The sequence below is a fragment of the Dermacentor albipictus genome, unplaced genomic scaffold (genome assembly GCF_038994185.2).
Source record: "Dermacentor albipictus isolate Rhodes 1998 colony unplaced genomic scaffold, USDA_Dalb.pri_finalv2 scaffold_13, whole genome shotgun sequence".
Taxonomy (NCBI): domain Eukaryota; kingdom Metazoa; phylum Arthropoda; class Arachnida; order Ixodida; family Ixodidae; genus Dermacentor; species Dermacentor albipictus.
The window spans coordinates 15,739,946-15,762,222 of record NW_027225567.1 but is presented as its reverse complement, the minus strand read 5'-3'; the positions used below and the strand labels follow the sequence as shown (position 1 = coordinate 15,762,222).

General features: G+C 44.1%; 1 protein-coding gene across 2 annotated transcripts in view; it reads right to left on the bottom strand.

Moving 5' to 3' along the window:
* LOC139051616 (organic cation transporter protein-like) overlaps nucleotides 1–22,277 on the bottom strand; it is a 151,964-nt gene that overhangs the window by 117,387 nt on the left and 12,300 nt on the right. For both annotated transcript variants that reach the window (XM_070528553.1, XM_070528554.1), the window contains exons 2-3: nucleotides 6,938–7,166; nucleotides 5,084–5,232 (exon numbers count right to left, since the gene is read on the bottom strand). In XM_070528553.1, the coding sequence (XP_070384654.1) occupies nucleotides 5,084–5,232; nucleotides 6,938–7,148 (360 nt within the window). In that variant the 5' untranslated portion in view covers nucleotides 7,149–7,166. The remainder of the gene's footprint in view (nucleotides 1–5,083; nucleotides 5,233–6,937; nucleotides 7,167–22,277) is intronic.

The following is a 22,277-nucleotide window of genomic DNA, read 5'->3' as shown; positions in this document are numbered from 1 at the left end:
GCATTGCCGTCGTGTTTGATGCTCGTAATAGTGGCACCATGATTCGTCTCCGGTGACAATTGCAAACAAAAAGTCGTCACCCTCATTCTGATACCGGATCAGATGAGTCAATGAAGCGCCAAACCTCTCTGTCTTCTGGCGGTGGTTCAAATCTTGGGTATTCATTGCGCATGCAAGAGCCGATAACTGAGGTGTTCGTGAATTATGGTGTGAACCGAACAGGTGACTGATGTTCACACGCTCTGCCAGTTCATCGATGCTTATCCTCCGTTCTTGTCTAATCAGCTCATCAACCTTGGCAATTGTGTTGGGGATGATTGCACCTTGGCTCTGGCCCGGTCTTGGATCGCCTTTGAAAATTTCACGTCCTTATTTAACCGTTTGACATGCAATGTTCAACATACATGGCAGCCATACGGCGACAAACTTTTTTTGGGGAAACACTTTCAGCTGTCAAAACCACCACGACACCATGCTGTTCAACTTTTGGAGCGTCCGTTATATCACGCAACCATGTTCAATCCAGTGTAAGAGATCATTGAAGAACATTTATCCTCACACTTGTGTGCCACTTTTGTAACTGAGAGATGCCTGCGTGCTACGCGCATGCCTCGCAGATAATGAACCGAACCATTATTGCGCGGAGTTCGTTGGCTCACTTTCATTTGACTCGCCCTCGTACATTAAAAATGCGAAGATACAATGGAATATACAAATGCGATGATACAGCTTGATAAAGGGCAAACAAGTGTCACTGGAAACGAAGTTTACTGCACATATACACAAAACCTCCCGACAAAATATTTAAATATAAGCATAGGTCTCCAATAAATCTACGTATCTAAGAAAAAGTCACTGTATATAATGCGTCTAACAAAGCAAACATGTTGGGCAATCACAGATTCACAGATCACAAGCGCTGCACCACAGCGCTTGTGGTGTCGTCCTCTCGTCTCGTGTCTCGTCTACGTTTTGCGCTGTTAACACCAGGATGGAAAACCAACAAGCCCAAGCTGCTATTCTAGAGAGAGGCATAAATGAACCGCTACAACGCTTAGTCTCATCGGACCTCGCTGCGTGCTTTGTCAACTTGTGTGATAGTGTGTTAATTTGGCTTGTCTCGTTGTATGGTCCGATGTACGAACTTAGAAAATTTAACCCAACATTGGCGTCAAATGTTTATAACAACATTAAACCCACAAAGTTCCGGAGCTGAAAGTCTAAAGCACGACTTTGGAAGTTTCAATGCACCTTTCGCATCAAATGTTTATAATAACTTTATAGCCTTAAAGTTTCGGAATTGAAATCCATGCGCTCCGTAGATTCCGTGGTCTCCGCGAGATGCCGCGGCGAGCCCGCTCGTCATCAAAACGGCCTTGAAACTTTGTGCTGGGATGGGGCTCCTTGCGGTATGCGACTGCCGTTGCAAGGGCGTTGCTGCGAAATCGAGGCCGAGTTTGCAATGTTCGCGCTGAAATGGCTTTTCGGGCGTGAAAAAGGCATTCTAGACCAAATCTAGAATGTCCCCCCCCCCCTTCTACACGCCTGGCCCCTGGCAAGCTATTCTAAAAAATAATATGAAAGACCGCTTCAAACAGGGCCAGGTTCATGCGTGTACACAGTGAGGCTCTCTGCTGGGAAGCTAATCTGCATGTTAGGCATAGTCTCTCCTTCCGTGCAGCGCGGAACGATAACAGCGGATGCGCAGGCAAATCCACGTTCAAAAAAAGTCTTGAGCAAGAGATGGACATGGCGAGTAACCTCGCTTTCGTATTTCGTTGCTGGCCCTGCAGCAGAGGCTTCCCTGTTCTTGTCGCCGCCGCCACTAAGAGGCTCAACAGCTTCCACTAACGGAGGCACCAACGCAAAGCTATGATGGCGAGGAGATACGAAGAACCCTTATTCGGAAGAGAAGGCCACTGCGCCGGGTCAAGAATTAACGTGCGACCCCGAGAAAGCAGGAAAAAGGACAAGCGCGCAAAGAGTGCCTTATCGCGGAGGCCGCGGGAGATAAGCGTGCAGGGATATGTTTTTCTGTGTACAGGTGCGTGACACGCGTCTTGCGCGAGTGCCGGCGAGATGGACTCGTGAGACAACTAAAATGAGATTTCAGTGGCTTTATTGCTACGTTTCCGGTGCTCCCGTCTGTATAGTCTGGGCTTTTGACCATGAGTAGTAGACATCTGGTGTAACATGGGAATACAGGTCAGGCAGAAATGTGCGAACATGTGTGTTGAAGTCCTTCTTCATTTAAGTTGTTAATTTCGACTTTAAAGAGACACTAAAGGGAAATATTAAGTCAAGCTAAAGGGGTATATTAGTGCTGGAGAATCTCTAATGCGTCAATATTATCGCGAACAGAGCCTTAATAATCGAGAAATCGAAGTAAATGCAGGACATGACCAGAGACTCCCCCGGGATATTCAAGCACTTGCCCGATGACGAAAGCACTCCTCAGTAAAATTCTGTCATTAGTACTCAACCACTCGTTGCAAAAAAACATCCCTGTATTAGAAGATGAAATAAAATGCTACTTGTCCAGTTCTCATTCATTTACATTAACTCATTGAATACTCATTACCTCATTACTCATTACTCATTGAATACTCATTAACTCATTAATAACTCATTGAAATTATCCTTGATAACGACGGGGGCAGTCGAAAGGTTTCGTTTTCGCTCGACTCTGTGCCGCTCGCTCTTTCGCGTTTAAGTAGATTCGTTATCGCGTAGTGCTGCGCTGGTTGTGCTGGCTCGCGAAACTCGCACAAACTGCTAGTTGAATGCGTATGCAACGTCACCACTCCCCCGGTTGGGTGGCGGGATATTCGAATTTCGGAAGAGAGGTATTCGGACCCCTCCGGTGCAATTTTCTCGTAAGCTAAGTCTTTTCTTGGCACGGAACAAGCGTTGCGAGGTTTCTGGAATGGTATTTAAACAGTCCCCGTCGACTTACTATTTGCCTTTAGTGTCCCTTTAAGGCGGCTTTGGCACCCGCCGTGGTTGCTCAGTGGCTATGGTGTTAGGCTGCTGAGCACAAGGTCGCGGGATCGAATCCCGGCCACGGCGGCCGCATTTCGATGGGGGCGAAATGCGAAAACACCCGTGGTACTTAGATTTAGGTGCACGTCAAAGAACCCCAGGTGGTCGAAATTTCCGGAGTCCTCCACTACTGCGTGCCTCATAATCACAGTGGTTTTGACACGTAAAACCCCATTTAATTAAGGAGGTTTCGGTCCCTGTAGGCGGCGCCGGCTGCTACTCTGCTCTGAAATACGTGAGCTTCAAAGCGACGACAATATGTAAAGCAGAGGTTGGAAAAGAGATTGGGCGCGTGTCTGTCGTGCTTCGCTGCGTATGACAACTCAGCGCGTAAGCGTGCCGGTGCTACGTCAGCACACTGCACAGACGTCAGTGGTCGCCTCATAGCAATCACGATGCAGTGTAGTTTTATGTATATGGCTACTGCAGTCGTGGCCACGTTCGCAGACACATCACGATGAGCTTGTGTTGCCGAACGCACGATTGGTATTTCAGCACAAGATAAATTTATTGTGTGGGATTTACGTAGGTGAATTATGTAAAATTGGAGACTCTTTGCTCGTGATTTTGCTCTACAAACATGTATCGTCGACGAAAATGCAACATTCTTGACTGGGCGTGCACATAGTGTCGAACATATAGCTAACGGTATACTGTCTTTCTTCTACAGGCACACTCGAACGTCGCGCATTGCCTGCTTCTTCTGCAAGCACCTGGGAAACACGGGCGGAATGCAACCAAGGAAGCGCTTCCAAGTTAAACTTTATTGGAATCTTTATGGTCTGCTGCACTCACATTTTAGGCGCTGCGGACAACTGCGCTGATTCTGTTTTTTTCTTCTTCTTTTTCGCTTTGCCTAAGCGCGTTTTTTGGCGACACGCGCCGGACTTGGTTGCAACAATGATAACAATGCAAAGCGGACACTCCGGCCTGTGTGCTGTGCGCACACCCATTAACGTCGCCTATGAACAGTTGTGTGCAACTTGCTACTATAGCTTTCATACCTATATAACTTTTAGGTATATATAAAGCCCGCAGACCACTTAGTAAAGAAATGCATGATATTCGACAGTTTTAATTTAGAAATCTGACGCTTTAGTTGTATCAACATTTTAGGCGTTTCACGTGAAACCCGCAAATGCGCGACGGGTATACAAATACATTGGCATCAATTCTCCAGTCCACGCACTAAACGAATGATTGTTCTCAACCATCTTGTAGCAGTTCAGCGTCGCTGCTTCCCGAATTCTCTTGATTCGAACTCGTGAGGTCTTCGTGGTAGCTTTGCAAATTTTACGTGTTTATCCAAGCAGCTGCACAAGTTGGCTATTCTAGGTCCGTGTACCACAGACTCTTGTGCCAAAAAATTTTGTTTTGGCACAAATTTTGGACATATACATGGTCTCCCTTGTTAAGATTTAAATATTGCCTGAGAAAGACCTTGCCAGCAGAAACAAAGAACCGCCGCAATCGGGGAGTGAACAGCACAGCCAAGAGCTAACACAACAGCAAACTTACGATGATCGAATGTGTGAACATAATAGGAACATCATATCAAACTCTAGTTATTTTTAAGCAAACACAAAATAAATAAAAATTTGAACGCCTCAACAAAGCGCTAGTTTTTAAAGACAAAACAAATAATTTGTCCAGCGACGTGCATTATATTGTATTCAAATTTTCGTTCAGCTTCAGCGCGACGTTGGCGTATATTTCTATCCTTTGTTTTAGAGGCAGGTTCTTCAATTATTTATTTGAGTAGCTGATTCATTGCTTCGTTAAATCATTCGTGATATCTTATTACCTTCATTAGATCAATCGCGTATTTAACTATTGATTGATCGTGTATTGCTAAAATAATACTTGCAATATCGTGAAGGTGACAGAGGGCCTTGTCATAGCTTACTGCACGTCGTCCTTAATTCGGCATAGCGGAGGGAATGCGTGAGAGTCGGCACAAGGCGCTTACGCGAGCGGTCTTCGCCCTCCGCTAGCTTCGCTTGTTGCAAATTAAACGAGAAAACCAAAATGTGCGACTTACGTTATTGGTCATCGTATTAGTATTGTCCCCTAAATCGTACTCCCAGCTGGAGCAGCGCACTGTTGAGTCGTTCAGAATGGAGACGGTGCCGTTGACCAGGACTTCGATCGTGTACGTGTCGCAGTGACTGGGCATCGTCTTTTCATTCACTGTCATGGGGAAACAGGAAGACAAAGAGGCTAAAGACATCGAACAATACGGCCTATATTCAAGACGCATGCTCAGACGTGCATATTTGAAATGGGCTTCGTGTGAAGAGCGCATGGGCAAGGATCAGAATCGTTGACAATAACGTACGAGCGCTTATTCATTTAGAAGTTCCCTACATTCTGTAAGATGCTTTCTTTCATTAAAACTCGCTGAGACGAAAAGATTTAATGGCTTAACTAAGCCATGCGCACTTAAGAGCGCGGCGCACCAAGCTGAAAGAGCCGCAATCAAAAATGTTTCAGGCGCCTAGTTCTTAAATCGTACGAGCTCATTCGCGTCACCTTGCTTCTCATGCAATTATACTAAAGCAATGTTGGGTAGTAAACAGATATATAGAAGCTGTGTTGAATGTCCGTCCGTTGCTTTCCTTGATAAGCAACGTCGAAGTGGTAGGCATTGTTGCACTAAATAAGCCGCTTTATAACTGTGGTCACTAAGAAGTGCACTCGAACGAGGCTTCTGATAACAGGGGCGCAGTGCGGAGAGCTCTGTACCGTAGTCGGTCGTACTTTGTAACCAGCACTCTGCTCTGTGAGTGTGTCGACAGAAAAATGAACGAGTGTTAACGACAGGACCCGCATTTCCCCGATTTCTCGCATCCTGCTTGTCTCTTACAAAGGGTGAACTTGCACGTCGTGTAGAGGCTGGAAACAACTTTCAAAATAGGTGTCTCCACGCTGCAGTTCATTGGAACTCTGCGTGTGGCAGTAAAGGGGGAAAATAAAGTGCAGCGAATCTTCACATACAGAGTAGCAGTGCAGCGCCAAGAGAAGGCGAACCCATCTGGTGTGTCCTATCCAACTGAATGTTTCTTGCCAATTTGCTAATGTGTAGTTTAGAATTTTATCTTACAATACTGAATGGTACCAACGATTTCCACAATGGGTCTACACACTGCTTGCACACGTTAACTTCAAGAATTTTACATCTTCGTGCCTGCAAGAATTTATCTGATGGTTCTATTTAAACACGCTTCTGGATGCATCCTTCGATTACTCCCACCGCGGTACGTCACCAAAAGTTGAGTTCACCATGCATGTGCTTCCGAGGTTCCTCGTAACTCGCGAACTTCGTAACACTACCAGAAGAACTATAACCTTTAGTAAATTCGGGGGGTTTTACGTGCCAAAACAACGATACGATTTTGAGGCACGCGGCAGTAGGGGACTCCGGATTAATTTATACCACCAGGGGATCTTTAACCTGCAGCCGATCTAGGGCACAGGGGTGTTTTTGCATTTCGCCCCCATGGAAATGCGGCCGCCGCTGCAGGAATTCCATCCTGCAACCTCGGGCTTAGCAGCGCATCCCCAAAGCTACTAGGCCATGACGGCTGGTACCAGAAGAACTCGCCAGTATCTGAATATGCTCTACTGACTGTCAAGAAAGTTTCAACCCACCCACTATCTCCGTTCACCTGCCCGGGCGCTGGCTCATCTAAATTTACCCCCACCATACCCACCGAAAGCCAGACGCGAACGGAGGACAAACGCGGCAAAGCGCTGACGCGGTAGCTGCAGACGTGGCTAAAGCACAGTGGCCTGATGACTGCATTGTCAACTGAGGCAGCGGGCAACGCGCGGCGGTCTTCCGCCGCAGAAGCACCGAGAGGGCAAGCAGCGCGCATTGCGGTCGCCGCCGTACCGTGAGTTGGGGGTACGGCTTCCAGGAGCCACCGTTCCGTGGTCCAGTTCGCCAGCAGCGGGGGTCTGGCGCACCAGTGCCGAAGCGAGGGAGCCGTGAACGAGAGCGACATGGCGTAATAGGCTGCCGGGAAACCCCGGAAGAAGCAGAACACCAGCACGGGGTAGTGCCAGGGCCCCAGGTGCAGCAGGATATCGTCGATTGTGGTCATGGTAATGGCGGTGCTGGGCTGTAAGGGCAAGAGATTGCGGCATTTAACGGCGGTTATTTTTCTACTGAACCGCCTCTATTCAAGCACTCCTGAAAGCTTAGGCGGAAAGTTTTCATTTTTTCGAGGGGTTGCTGGGACCTGACCGCCTTTCTGAACCCCACACGCTTATATATATATGCTCAGCATCGCACGCGTAAAGGCTGTTTCACATGCTGCGACGGGAACGATGAAAATCGGTGCTGTCGCACGCGTCGCAATGCGATTTTTAGACGGCCCATTTAACATGATTGAGATTTCAACAATGCGACTGGTGTGACGCCCAGGGTTGCTTACTGCCAGGTTTCGAGGCACATGCTGCATGCTTCTTCTTATGTAATGAATAAAACGTTTGCATTTTATTATTGTTGCCATTTCTTTATTAGGAGCAAATAATATGCGCCTTTTGTAATTTAAAAATGTGTTGAAGTTCAGATTTGTTTTGGAGCACGCAACGGCGGTTTGCGAATTTCAGTGCGATGAGACACGGCGCACGTAAACGGCTGTTGTCAACTGGCTGTTGAACACTGCGTGTTGTCTCATCTGCCTTCTATGACCGTTTCGTTCAGCCTGCGCTACAACAATCTACAAAATGACCTATTGACGAGTTCATATAGCTACCCTCACCGCGTATGCAGCATTAAGAATTCGGCTGCCACAATGTCGTCGTGTCAGCCCAACGAGATCCTCGCGCTACGCGTACTCGGTGTCAGCTTCTGTAGAAATGTGTGTATATTGCTCGTGATTGCGAATGTGCGGTGCCTGCTCCTAGCCATATTCTTGCACCAAACGCAACAACAAGCACCAACCCGAAAGCCCGCGTGTGCCCCTAAACGAAGCCTCAAATGATGTGTGACTACTGGACGTGGAATGGAAATTGTTGTGACATTCAACCTTAGCGGTAGTCTGGTTCGTCCATCGCGCTGGACGATAACGAAAAGGCATTTGATTCAGTAGAGATACCAGCAGTCGTAGAGGCATGACGTAATCATGGAGTACAGAACGCTTACAAAAATACCTTGGAAAATCTGTACAGAGGTTCTACCGCTACCTTAATTCTACAGAAGAAAAGCAGGAAGATACCTTTAAAGAAAGGGGTCACAAGGAGACAATCTCTGCGATGCTATTAACTGCGTGCTTAGGAGAAGTATTCACACCATTAAACTGGGAAGGCTTAGGAGTAAAGATCGACGACGAATATCTCAGCAACCTTCGGTTTGCCGATGGCATTATTCTATTCAGCGACAATGCACACGAGTTTCAACAAATTATTGAGGACCTTAACAGAGAGAGCGTAATAGTAGGGTGGAAGATTATTATGCAGAAGACAAAGATAATGATAAATAGCCGGGCAAAGGAGCAAGAGTTCAGGATTGCCAGTCGGCCTCTAGAGTCTGTGAAGGAGTACGTTTACCTAGGTCAATTAATAACAGGGAACCCTCATCATGAAAAGGAAATTCATAAAAGAATAAAAATGGGTTGGATCGCATACGGCAGACATTGCCAGCTCCTGACTGGAAGCTTACTATTATCATTGATAAGGAAGGTGTACAATAGGTGAATATTACCAGTACTGACATATGGGGCAGAGACGCAGAGAGTGACAAAGAAGTTTAAGAACAAGTTAAGGACCGCGCAAAGAGCGATGGAACGAAGATTGCTAGGCATAACTTAAGAGACAGAAAGAGAGTGGTTTGGATCAGAGAGCAAACGGGTATAGACGATATTCTGATTGGCATCAAGAGGAAAAAATGGAGCTGGGCAGGTCATGTAATGCGCCGGTTAGATAACCGGTGGCCTTACAGAATGGGTACCAAGAGAAGGAAAACGCAATCGAGGACGACAAAAGGCGAGGTGGAGTGATGAAATTAGGAAATTCGCGGGCGCTAGTTGTGTGTGTGTGTGTGTGTGTGTGTGTGTGTGTGTGCGTGTGTGTGTGTGTGTGTGGTTGTGTGTGCGTGCGTGTGTGTGTGTGTGCGTGTGCGTGTGTGTGTGTATGTGTTTGTGCGTGTGTGTGTGTGTTTGTGTGTTTGTGTGTGTGTGTGTGTGTGTGTGCACACACGTATCTTCCTGCTTTTCTTCTGTAGAATTAAGGTAGCGGTAGAACCTCTGTACAGACTTTCCAAGGTATTTTTGTAAGCGTTCTGTACTCCATGATTACGTCATGCCTCTATGACTGCTGGTATCTCTACTGAATCAAATGCCTTTTCGTTATCTATGAAAGCCATATAGCGAGGCTTATTGAAATCTGGGGATTTCACGATAGCCTGATTGATGACATGGATGTGGTGCATTGTAGAGTATCCCTTCCTGAACCCAGCCTGTTCCCTTGGTTGACTAAAGTCCAGTGTTGCCCTTATTCTATTGGAGATTATTTTGGTAAATATTTTATATAATACTGGGAGTAAGCTAATGGGCCTATAATTTTTCAATTCTTTAACGTCTGCCTTTTTATTTATTTATTTATTTATTTATTTATTTATTTATTTATTTATTTATTTATTTATTTATTACATACTGGTGACCAATCTGGTGCAAGCAGGACGGGCAATACAATTAAAGGAGAACAACAAGAAAAGAAACATGATAGTACCAGACGAAAGAACACAAAAAGACATAATCATCTAGTCATATAGTGTGTCATAAGGTTCTGTTAGACTATTCCAGTCGGACACAGAACGCGGAAAAAAGGAAAACTTATTATTGTCTGTTCTTGCAAAGTAAGTGGTTCGAAAGTGCGTTTGGTACTGTCGCGTAGGTCTTGTGGCCAAAGGGAAAATAAAATGCGTCTGATCAATACCCATCTTACCGTTAAGAAGTAAAATTAAAAAATTGAAACGACATTTTTTTCTTGTCGATTCAAGTAGCTCAATGTTGTTAGCTTTCATGAGCTCAGAAGAAGAATCAGTATACTTGAATTTGGAATAGATAAACCTGACAGCTTTTTGCTGAATCCTCTCTAACTTTTCTATGTTAAGCTTACTATAAGGATCCCAAACAATAGAGCAATATTCAAGCTTAGGTAGTATGAATGTGAATTAGCTAAGAAGTTTGACATTAGGAGGAGAACTGCGAAGTTTATGTCTTAAGTAACAAAGTTTGCGGAAAGCTGAACAGCAAACGTTCTCAATGTGCAGATTCCAAGAGAGGTTATTAGTGATTGTCACTCCTAGGTACTTGTAACCTGTTTCAAAGGCAGAGATGTCAGGTTATAAATATATTTGAGAGGAGGTTTCTTAGGCGTTACACAAAGATAAACAGTTTTACCGGTATTAACAGTCATGCCAAAATCTGTGCACCACTTAGATACATTAATGAGGATTTGTGGATTAGTATATTGTTTGCATTCTTAATGTTTTATGGGACCCTTGCAGTCGATAGACACTTCGTATAAAGAGCCGCCAGTTTTTCAAGCATTATGTCTCCTCCATCTTTCACTAAATCGACTGTTATTCCATCTTCTCCCGCCGCTCTTCCTCGTTCCATGTCTTGCAAGGCCCTTCTGACCTCTTCGCTATATATAGGAGGAGTTCCTGTATCCTGTTCATTACTGTTTCTAATTGAGGTATCCTGACTCCTCTGGGTACTGTACAGGTCAGTACAGAATTCTTCCGCTGCTTTTACTTTATCTTCTAGATTGTTGATGATATTACCCTGCTTATCTTTCAGTGCATATATCTTGGTTTGTCCTATGCCAAGTTTCTTTCTCACCGATTTCAGGGCGCGTCCATATTTTACGGCTTCTTCAGTCTTTCTCACGCTATAGTTTCGAATATCCCTTATTTTCGCCTTTGTTAATCAGTTTTGACAGTTCCGCGAATTCTATCCTATCTTTTCAGTTGGATGCTTTTATTTTTTGTCGTTTCTTTATTAGGTCCTCTGTTACATGGGAGAGCTTGTCTACTGGTTGCCTTGGTGCCTTGCCTCCCACTTCAATTACTGCCTCTGAAGCCAACCTAGTTACGGTTTCATTCATTAGCTCTATGTCATCATCATCCTAGAAAAACCTAAGAAAAAGAACTATAACCTTCCCTGGATGAACCGAGAACTGCAGCACTTATCGCGCCGTGCTGGCAGACTTCGCACTAAGCGCTCGAACAATCCTCAGGCATGCGTTTTATACGCTCAGGTTAAAGATTAACTCCAGAAAAAAACTACCTCGGCTAAACATTTCTTCTATAATGTTCAGTTGCCGAAACTGCTCAAGGCGAACCCCCGTAAATTATGGTCTTTCAGATCTCCTGGCTCTTCTTCTTCCACATCTTTCAAACTCAACAACAGTGTTGTTAATGATCAATTAGAGATTTCAGAAGCGTTTAATACATATTTTCAGTCAGAGTTCGCCTCGGATGACTCCAGTCTTTCAACACTTACAACTAACGGTATTTATGCAATTGATGATATCAACTTTAGCCTAGGAGGTGTTTTGAATCTTGTACTGAACTTAGATACTAAAAAGCCAGCCAGCCCTGATGGAATTCCGAATTCCTTTTTATTACGATTCTAGCTATGGACATCTAAATATTTGTTCAGTATATGTCAGAAGTCCCTTAATAGCGGCGTTGTGTCTTATTCCTTGAAAAAAGCTACAGTACTACCTTTATATAAATCTGGTGACAGACAGCTCTGATCTAACTATAGGCCTAGTTCTTTAACCCCGACCTCATGTAAAATACTAGAACACATAATATATAAGCATATAATAATGTTGCTTGAAAATAATAACTTATTGGGCAGCTTTCAGCACGGCTTCAGGCACGGTTTTAGTACTGTAACCCAACGTTCGGAGTTAACTCATGACCTTTCTCATTTCATCGACTTAGGTAATCAGATCGACACCATTTTCATTGACTTTAGCAAAGCTTTCTACACGGTACTACACTCTAAATTGCTTTGAAACTCCATAATATTCTAAATAACCCTCAGTTGGTGTCTTGGATTTCCAGTTTCCTTTCTTTGCGTTCCCAATTCGTATGCTATGATTCTGCGGATTCGTCTGTAGTCGACGTCACCTCAGGGGTCCCACAGGGATCTCTACTTGGGCTTCTACTATTCTTATTGTTTACTAACGACCTTCCATAGCAGGTTACTTCAAAAATACGCCTCTATATGCAGATGATTGTATGTATACAGCCCAGTTGATTCACTCGCTGATCATCAGCGGCTTAAGGATGCCTTTGTTTCATTTTGTAACTGGTGTGCTACCTCACAAATGAGCATCAATTTTGATAAGACTGTTATAAGGTCTTTTACTAACAGACGCACGCCCGTATGTTTTGATTATATTTGCAACGGCGTACCACTAACAAGAGTTTTTCAATATTAATATTTAGGCGTCATTTTTACACCCACCTTGTCTTGGACCAAACATACAGATTACATTTGTAGTGAAGCGTTAAAAATCTTGGTTACATACGCCGGACTTTGTCTGCTGCTCCGAGGGACACTAAATTAGTAGCATACAAAACACTGATTCGCCCACTCTTAGAATATGCTTCTTCCATATGGAACCCACATAAACAATGCGAAATTAATTGTATTGAGTCGGTCCAGAGGAAGGCTATTTGATTTGTTTACCGTCGTTTCGACCGAAACTTTTTACCGTCAGCTGCTCTTGCTGAATTAAACCTCCAATTTCTTTCTAGACGGTGGCACATAGAATCTCTGTAGATTTTCTATTCTTATAAGAACTCTCTTTGTCAGCTATCACATCCCTCCCTTTTAAGGCCTGCTTGCCCAACTTCAACTAGGGCTTATCATGCATCTAATATTAGACCACTCCATCCACGCACTAATGTTTCAAATATAATTTTTCCCCCGCATGATTGAAAAGTGGAATTTCTTACCTGCCGAAGTTCGTTTGTTACCCATTTCTCAATTTTTAAATGCTATTGCTGATGTATAGTTCCTTAACATTTTTCTATTTCTGTGTTCCTGTTTCTGCATACCATAATTAATTTTACTCGCACGTACACCCACTCCTGCCATAGCCATAACGGGCTGCAGTATGTATAGATAACTAAATAAAAAATAAATCTCTCTGTTCTAAGGCTGCATATTTGTTTGAAAGTACCAGCCTGAATTAGTCCGCTTTTACCCTTAATACCTCTAAGTTGACCTGTTTCTTCTTGACCAATTTAGCTCTTTGTCTCTTCAAACTGAGGTGAATCCTAGCCCTCACTAACGTATGATCACTGCACTTTACCCTACCTATCACTTCTACATCCTGCACTATGCTGGGATCGGCAGAAAGTATGAAGTCAACTTCATTTCTTGTTTCACCATTAGGGCTTTTCCAGGTCCACTTTCTGTTGCTACGCTTCCTGGAAAAGGTGTTCATTATTCCAAACTTATTACTTTCTGCGACTTCTACCAACATCTCTCCTCTAGCGTTTCTAGAATCAACGCCGTAGTTGCGAATTGCTTGTTCACTAGCCTGCTTTTCTCCCACATATGCATGGAAGTCGCCCATTACTACAGAATATTGAGTTTGCACTTTTCTCATCGCTAATTAAACATCTTCAGAAAACTGATCTACTTTCTCATCATCGTGACTGGAAGTTGGAGCGTAGGCTTGTACTACCTTTATTCTATACCTCTTATTAGGTTTGATTACGACTACAGCTACCCTCTCATTAACGCTGTAGAACTCGTCAATGTTACCCGCTATCTCCTTATGGATTAGAAATTCTACCCCATATTGCTTTTTACCTAGTGGACCTCTATAGCAGAGGACATGTCCGTTACTCAGCAATGTATAAGCCTCAAAAGTTCTTCTAATCTCACTAAAGCCCATGACATCCCAAACATTGTCTGATAATTCCTCAAGGAGTCCTGCTAATCTAGCTTCACTTGAGAGGCTTCGGGTGTTAAACGTTGCAAGGGTCCATTTCCACTGCCGGCCTGTCCGGAACTGTTTACCACTTAGTTAATTCCGACGGTTTATTAAAGTCTTTCTCAACTATTGGTTACGTCTGTTTCTTAATGAGCTTATGCACACACTTGGCTTGGGTTTATTGCATTGTTTATTTGAAATGCCACAGGTCACGTTTGTTTCTTAATGAGCTTATGCACACACTTGGCTTGGGTTTATCACATTGTGTATTTGAAATGCCGCGCGCCTCGCTTCGCACAACCACCACCGTGAAGGGTGCAGTAAGTGGTTCATTGTATTAATCCAGCGGGTTCATCAGTCTTTCTGAATTATGTTACGTATTTGTGTTTCGTAAAGCGTTAATCATAGTATTTAAGACTCGGTTATGCACTGTAGTTATCAAGTGACACACCGGGGCTGCACATTTTATTTAATTAAATACAGGGGCACATTTTTGAACCTATTGCAAAGTCGGAGAGAGACAGCTGTAAGCGCTCTCTGCTGCGAGAGAGAAACGACGTCACTATCGGTGTAGCCCATGGCCCGCCACACGTTTTTTGCAAGATAATTATGTGATCATGATCTTGTCTTAACCCCGTCCCCCTCTGTTTCCTTTCCCTGCAATAATACATAGATAAATGTATGTCTTAAATTTATAAGCATTTCTATGTCTACCCAACGAGAAATTTGTCCATCTCTCACATAAGACGAATGCAATGGCTCATACCCCCGCAGTAGGGTTTCTGTGGTCGGACCACGGGTGTTTCACCTAGGTATATACAGTTCCACTGTAAAAAGAATGAACACCCTATATAGACCAAGGCGATCATAAGGCGCACTAACAAATGAACGTTTATTTGACATGCCAAATAAATGCTGGTTGACAAGCAATAAATTGAAGTTACGCAAAAAGGAGCAGCAAGAAATGATTTGTGGCCATGCAGATCCCAGCAGGAAACGCATCCATCTCTAAAAGTGTAACAGCGGCCATGCTCACACAAAATTCTCCAAGTGTCTTTACATCTACAATTCCATGATTTCTCTAGGCAGCCGATCTGCACATAATGCTAGCTTCTTCTTCTACAATGCATCCTTGACATATGAGCGTGAATTGTAAAGGAAGAAGCCAGCCAGAAGAAGGCATCGAAGTCGACCTGCCGCGAAGCGTGCGGAACCGACTAATAATCCCACCACTACCTCAAAACATGCACCCAATCCATCACAAGGAACGCAGAGAGAAACGGGCCGAGGCTCTTGAGAAGCGTTTCAAAAACTCGAAGGACGTGCTCTACGTTGATGCTGCAGACTATGGCAACGGCCGCATGGCCCTAGCTGTAGCGAGCGCTGAAACTAGATTGACAGCCAGTGGCACAGTTCCAACGGATTGCTCTCAAATTGGAGAAGAATCTGCCATAGCACTTGCAATTGCAAGTACTTCAGCCAAAATTATAGTCAGCGACTCTAAGGTTGCGGTCATGAACTTTGCCAGAGGCAGAATTTCTCCCGAGGCGAACAGAATCCTGCAGACCTGCAGAGATAGCAGGAAAATTGAAATAATCTGGGCACCTGCGCACGCCTCCCTCGCTGGGAATGAGGCGGCCCACGAATTAGCTTGAGGACTCACATTCCGAGCTGGTGGCCTAGCCGAAGGCTTCACGGGGCGAGACCGCTTAGTGTGCTATAGAGAGATCACACAACACTACAGACTAGGGCGGGTTAAATATCCTCCGGCTGATGCATCCTTAAACAAGAGCCAGGCCTCCACTTGGCGTCGCCTGCAAACTAACTCGTTTCCAAGCCCGGTGTCGTGCAGCCTCTACTACCCGGGTCAGTGCTCTAGCCAGTGTAAGCTATGTAAAGCCAGGGCTAATCTTAATCACATTCTGTGGGAATGCCCACAGGCTCCCTCTGAGGGAAGAATAAAGTCTTTAGAACAATGGGAGACCTTATTACTCAGCTCCGATCCGGAGATTCAACTGAAGACCGTCCAACTGGCCGAAATCGCCGCTAGGGTCCAAGGACTCCTGGCCGTCGTCTAGGTGGGAAGACTTAAAGCCTTCCCTACATCTGTTGGACAAATAAAGTTTTACAATCCAAAATGGTAACCCCTGAGGAAGAGAGAATTTATAAAGGGAAAATGAGACATCCACCCAAACGTAGCTAAGTGCTACAAAGGAAACCCATACGGGTTCTTTGAATAAAAAGCTTCGCAGTTGAAGAAAAATTCGTCCTGGTTCGGGACTCGAACCCGAGACCACCACCTTTCTGGGGCAGCCACGCTATCATCTGAGCTAACCAGGCAGCTAGCAGATGGCCGGGCGAAGTAGAATTAATCAACAACTCTGAAGCAAAGGCAAGGGCTTCACGTAATAATTCTGCGGAAACTCGAAAGGTGGAGACAAGTATTTAATAAAGGCAAAATACCCAAACATAGCTAAGTGCTACAAAGAAAATCCATACGGGTTCCTCGAAAGAAAAGCTTCGCAGTTGAAGAAAAATTCGTCCTGTGAAGCTTTTCTTCAGCTGCGAAGCTTGTCTTTCGACGAACCCGTATGGGTTGCCTTTGTAGCATTTGGCTATGCTTGGGCGGATGTTTCATTTTTTCCTTTATTATGGCAGTATTCTGTGCAGATCGGCTGCCTAGAGGAATTATGGAAGCTGTAAATCTAAAAACGCTGGTAGAATCTTTTGAGTATAGCTTCCGTTAGAGACGTATGCATTTCTTCTCAGGAAACACATTAATTTTTGCTTCTCCCTGTTGTGTATCTTCGGTTTATTGCTTGTCAGCCAGCATTTACTCGGCATGTATATTAATGTTTCGGTTGTTAGGTCATCTAGGTTTCCTTATTCGTCCTATGTGTTCTCTGGTGCTGTTTGCAGCCAGGCTATTCTTTAATTTTTTAGCCTGCAACACGTCACTTTCATGGCTCTTATGATGCTTCTGTGTACCTTATATAATTATTTATTTGAGCAATGTTGCAAGAGCGTACAGTGTGAAGCAGTAAGAACAGGGCACGCTAACTTCTAATTCAAAGGTTTATTGTGAGAATGCAGTGATTTATAAATGTTACCAGCAAGTAATACAGCAACAAAGCCTGATAAAAACCAGTGCCTGATGAAACCAAAGAATCATAAACAGGAAAGAGAAAAAATGCAAATATATATACATGTCCAGGGAAAAAAAGCCTTGTCATCACCAACTGTGCATGCGACTACCTTCCAGGAAACAAGTTTTTTTTTTCAATGGCATGGAACTGGAAGATTCTGCTTGAATAAGCAAGCTGTCAGTCTGTCTATTGGAAAAAGAACAGTGTTTCTTGAAAGGTGCTGACATGCATGATTGGCGATTGTAGTGATTTGTTTTTTCCTACACTTGCAATTATTATTTTTATTTTCTTTCTGTAACATTTTTATATATGTTTGGTTGCATCAAACACAAATTTCTGCCTGGCCTTCTTGCTGTCTTTTTTTTTTCTGGTAAACTGTACACATTGCCTCATTTTCATAATAAATCTTAGTTGGGTCCTTATCACTCTCTAGTCTCATCCTGTTCATACTGCTGCATGCTATGTGCAACATTTATGTGCGTGTAAGTATGTGTGTGAGTGCTATAGATTTGGATGTGAAATCAGGGCTTTGGGCGGGGGCATTGTTATTTTTCTGTGCAGCCTCGTGGATTCATTAATTAGAGTGCAACAGAAAGACAATACACAAGAACGAAGTGAATGTACAGAGGGCTTTCATCTTGTCCGTTGCCTATTTTTTCGCTGTAGGTAATAATAAATAAATCCATGCCAACTCATCCAGTTTTCACTTCTTATCTTGGGCTCATGAACCCACTTGTGTCCTGGAATATCTGTATGGCTATGTATCGTGTAACTTAATTTCTTGGCCATGTGCATGCAAGTCACATGTCGATCTCCTAATTTTCCTGACAACCTTGTCTGATGTGTAGCCCCCAACAGCTTCTGGTGAATGCATGCAGGCATGCAGGATGTTGTAGTCTGCAAATTTGCACTGCAAGTCTTCTTTGATTGCTCTCAGTTCAGCTTTTCTGGTTGTATGGTGTTTAATTTTATGTAGGATCATGCTACTGTTACACTGTTATTGCCACATCAGTGTACATATGTGCCAGATTATTGTTTCTGTCATGATTAGCAACCTCTTCTGTGTGTTTGGCAATTGCATATAGTCTACTGGCCTAATTGTTTACCCCCATATTGCATGGTATGGGCTTGTTATGTTTCAAATTCAGGTGCTCCGGAGGTTGTGTTTCTGAAGGGAGTGCTAGTCATCTTTGCATCTCACATGCTAGCTGGCATAGTATCTTGCAACCAGGTTCCGAGGCAAGGAATTTGGGCCGTAGACTGCAATTCTACTCTGTCTAGGTGCCTGTTCGTTTGCTCTTTCTCGTAGAAGTCTTCAAGCACGGTAAAGTTGGAAAGACCTGTCAGTACCCGATGCCTGTATTCAGTGAGTTTTCTTTTCTTGTGCGCTGCTGATAATTCATACCGTACAATGCCTTAGACACAAGTATAGCATCTGCGATCTTCCGTATTATCCGCTCGTCCCCCCCCCCCTCCCATGATTTTGAGATTATTCTTTTCACTGGGTGTAAAATTTGTGTCCAGGCATGGCATAATTGGTTCGCCCACGTGCTGGCTCTTCCATCCTGGTCTTACACTAGCCGAGGATTCGGGGCTGTTGACTTGCGGATATATTTGTCCAGCTATCTGAAGCACAATGTGCAATCTGGAGCACTTCTTGATTCCGCTCTTGTTACTGATGTCCATGTAAGCTGACTTATCAGAAAATGAGAGGCCAGACTGACTAAGAAAGTCTGCCATGTTGTTGAGAGCTTGTTGCATCATTCTTGATTTCTGTACAAGATAGCTTTCCATAGACTGTAGTACTTGATACACCGTAGTACTTCTTGTAGTATGCCTGCGTTTTTGGTGTGGGTTTGGTGTGGGTTTGCCTCCAACCCTCACGTTGAATTTTGTGTCTTTCAAAAAATTATGGTTTAACTTACATGCAGTACCACCAATTTTTTGTGCTCACGGTTCCTCCTATTAGAGTAGCATGAGGTACTGTACTAAAAGCCTCTTCACTCTCTTCCTTCTTTCATAAGTGGTACTACACAATGCGCTCTAATAAAGTTACTGCTGCTTATGGCCCACTCATATCTAGCATGTGCATTCATGTCTATTGACATTTATACATCTGTAGAACCAGCTACCTGACCGAATGTTTACTATACCTGACCATGCTTATTTGGGCAGTACTGTTCAACAATAGATATTGATGCAATGAATGTTTACACCTTCGAAACATCAGGAAAGATGCTTGTTATACAATTGTCCCCTTTGCTTTCAATTGTTGTTAGTATTGCTTGCTATATTTGCATATGCATGCCCCCTTATGCAATAGTCTTGCAAATTTTAAGGGTTTAATAAATGATGATGAACTAAATCGAAGTACAAAAGTTTTTTTTAACTACCACTCCCATAGAAATGCGACTGCCACGGCTGGAAATTCAACCCCTCGCCTTGTCTCAGCAGCAGAATGCTATAGCCATAGTGGCAGGCGAATAAACTGAACAATTTCTTCGTCTACAGATGTTTTTTTCTTGCCTGTATGTAGGTAAAACTTGCAAGAAGTGTGTCATCGCAAAAAAAAAATATGTTTGTGGTTGTTTATATATTGAATAAACTCCGCATTGTGTATAGTTTAAATGCAGTAATTTCTCTTAAAATCCCAGGATTATATGTTCTTGTAAGCAGCATGGTGCTTCATTATTTATAAAGGTAGTAATAACAGAGTATATCGTTATATGGGTTTACACACTAATAAATATGATCACAAACTTATTAGAAACTTTTATTGGAAACATGTAACGCATGGATGTTTCTGCACACTTGATTAGCGTGCAGGGACCGTTTATATTTAAGGGTTCCCTTAGGAGCTGCAAATTACAAGAGAAAGACCGCAAATATATATCAGTTTTGGAAGTGTGGCGGTAGACTAAACGCGCCGACTATCATCAGAAATGATGAAAACATGAGACAAACCGGCAGCTTCAAGAAACAGCGGCGTAGGACTCCATCTTTGAGTCGTAGCCTACGCACGGATTTTCTAGCATTTATGGCCACAAAGCCTCATTCTAACGGGTGGGACGTGGTTGCCCAGGTGCCAAATTCCAAGTCATCAGTTTGGAAGATTCTAAACGACGGCCTTTCACCCGTACCACCTTAACCAGCACCAATGCTTGGAAGATCGTGTATATTTCTCGAATTTGGTCCTTACAAAAGCCGATCAATCACCGGACTTTTTGAGCAACATCATGCGCACAGATGAAGCCAATTTTCACAAGAATGCCCGGGTAAATTTGCATAACGCGCACTATTGGAGTGACTACAATGCACATTGGGTAAAACGCCATCGGCACCAGTACCAGCAGTCATTCCATTGGGTGCGAAATTACGCCGCTGCTATAATCAGTCCCATCTTCTTCGATGACACACTGACTGGGCAGAATTACGTGGATGAAATCCTTGAAGTAATGGTGGATGAGTTTCTCACGGAAGTTCTGCTGTTACGTCTACCACGTCTGTGGTATCAGCAAGATCGAGCACCAGCATACAGCAGCAGCCGAGCATGAAACTGGCTGGATGCGATGTTTCATGCGCAATAGATTGGAAGGCGCCGACCTATAGATTGGCCGGCTAGGTCACCTGACCTCTCTCCGCTCGGTTTATTTCTTTGGGGTTATGTGAAAAACCGTGCTTACATGAGCGAGACAGAGGTCAAGACAAGGATAACGGATGGCTGCCGTAGAACTCGAGCGTCGGTCATCAAGGAAGCCACTAATGATGTGATAAAGCGGACTCAGTACTGCGCAGCTGCAGAAGGACACTTATTCGAACACGTCCTCTAGGCAGCAGCTGGTTTTCAACGGCGCTTACCAATTCATAGATAATTAGGGCACACTGAAATCTCATGTTTTTTTTTATGCGGGCATCCAAATTGCCAATTCCGCTCATTTAGAAGTGGTTATTTACTTTCTTGAACTCATTGGTTTTGCCTTTTGTCAACACGTGGGCCGATTCTCGGTACATTTATTGTACCGAGAATTTATTACCGGTATAAATATGTATAAATACCGGTATAAATAAATGTACCGGTACCGGTACATTTATTGTACATTTATGCCATGAGCCTGTTGTCGCAGGACGTATGCACTCTGATGAGAAACAAAACCGTCCCTTTAATTTGGCTTTGGTCGGAAGCAAGTTTCTGGCGCGAAATATAGCTGCGCGCGCACTCTGTCGAGGCGGTGCGAGCAAAGCCGGAATTTTGAAACATCGCATGCCTATTACATTTCTTTTGCAATTGAAGAAACTTTGTGTGACCGCGAAGAGAGAGAGAGAGCGACAGAAGAAAGGGGAAAGGCAGGGAAGTTAACCAGATGGGTTAACCAAATGCCTCAAGTGACACGGACAGCGAGGCAACCGAGTTGTACTCGGACAGCGTCGACTCGTCGGACGACGATTTCACACTTGTCATGAGCCGAACCACAAAAAGAAGACTGCTACGGAAGTCATCGTCACCAAGTGTCTCCACCGTGAAGACAAAACCACAGCGCTGGCCGTACACTATGCTCTTCATGCCTGTGGACCCAGTGTCCAATCTGCGACTCTTAAACAGGCAAGTCCTTTCTGTGTTTCTTGAGGGAATCGCGCCAGACGAAATAAAGGACGTGAGAATAAACGCACGGAAGCATGCCCTTGCAGTAGATATTCTACACGGTAGTGCACTGCAAATCCTGCCGCACGAAACGGAGATCGACAAAGTACAAGCGCGATCCATGATACCTACAGGCTGCAATGGCACTGTCGGCGTCATTTACGATGTCGATATTTCGATACCAACTGACGACTTACCGATATTAATAAAGCCAACTACAGAATGCACTCTTATCAAGCACATCACAAGACTTGGCAACACACTTTGCCTGAAGCTGTGGCTTGAGGGAGACAGCCTTACCTCACACGTCAAAGCTGGCCACGTCCGCCATCCAGTCCGCCCATACGTACCGAAGCCCCTGCAATGCTACAAATGCTGCAAGATGGGACACGTAAAAAGTGTCTGTAGGAAATAGCCTCGTGTGCCCAGGTGCACTGAAGCTCATTCAGCAGATGCCTGCCCCGCAACTGTGT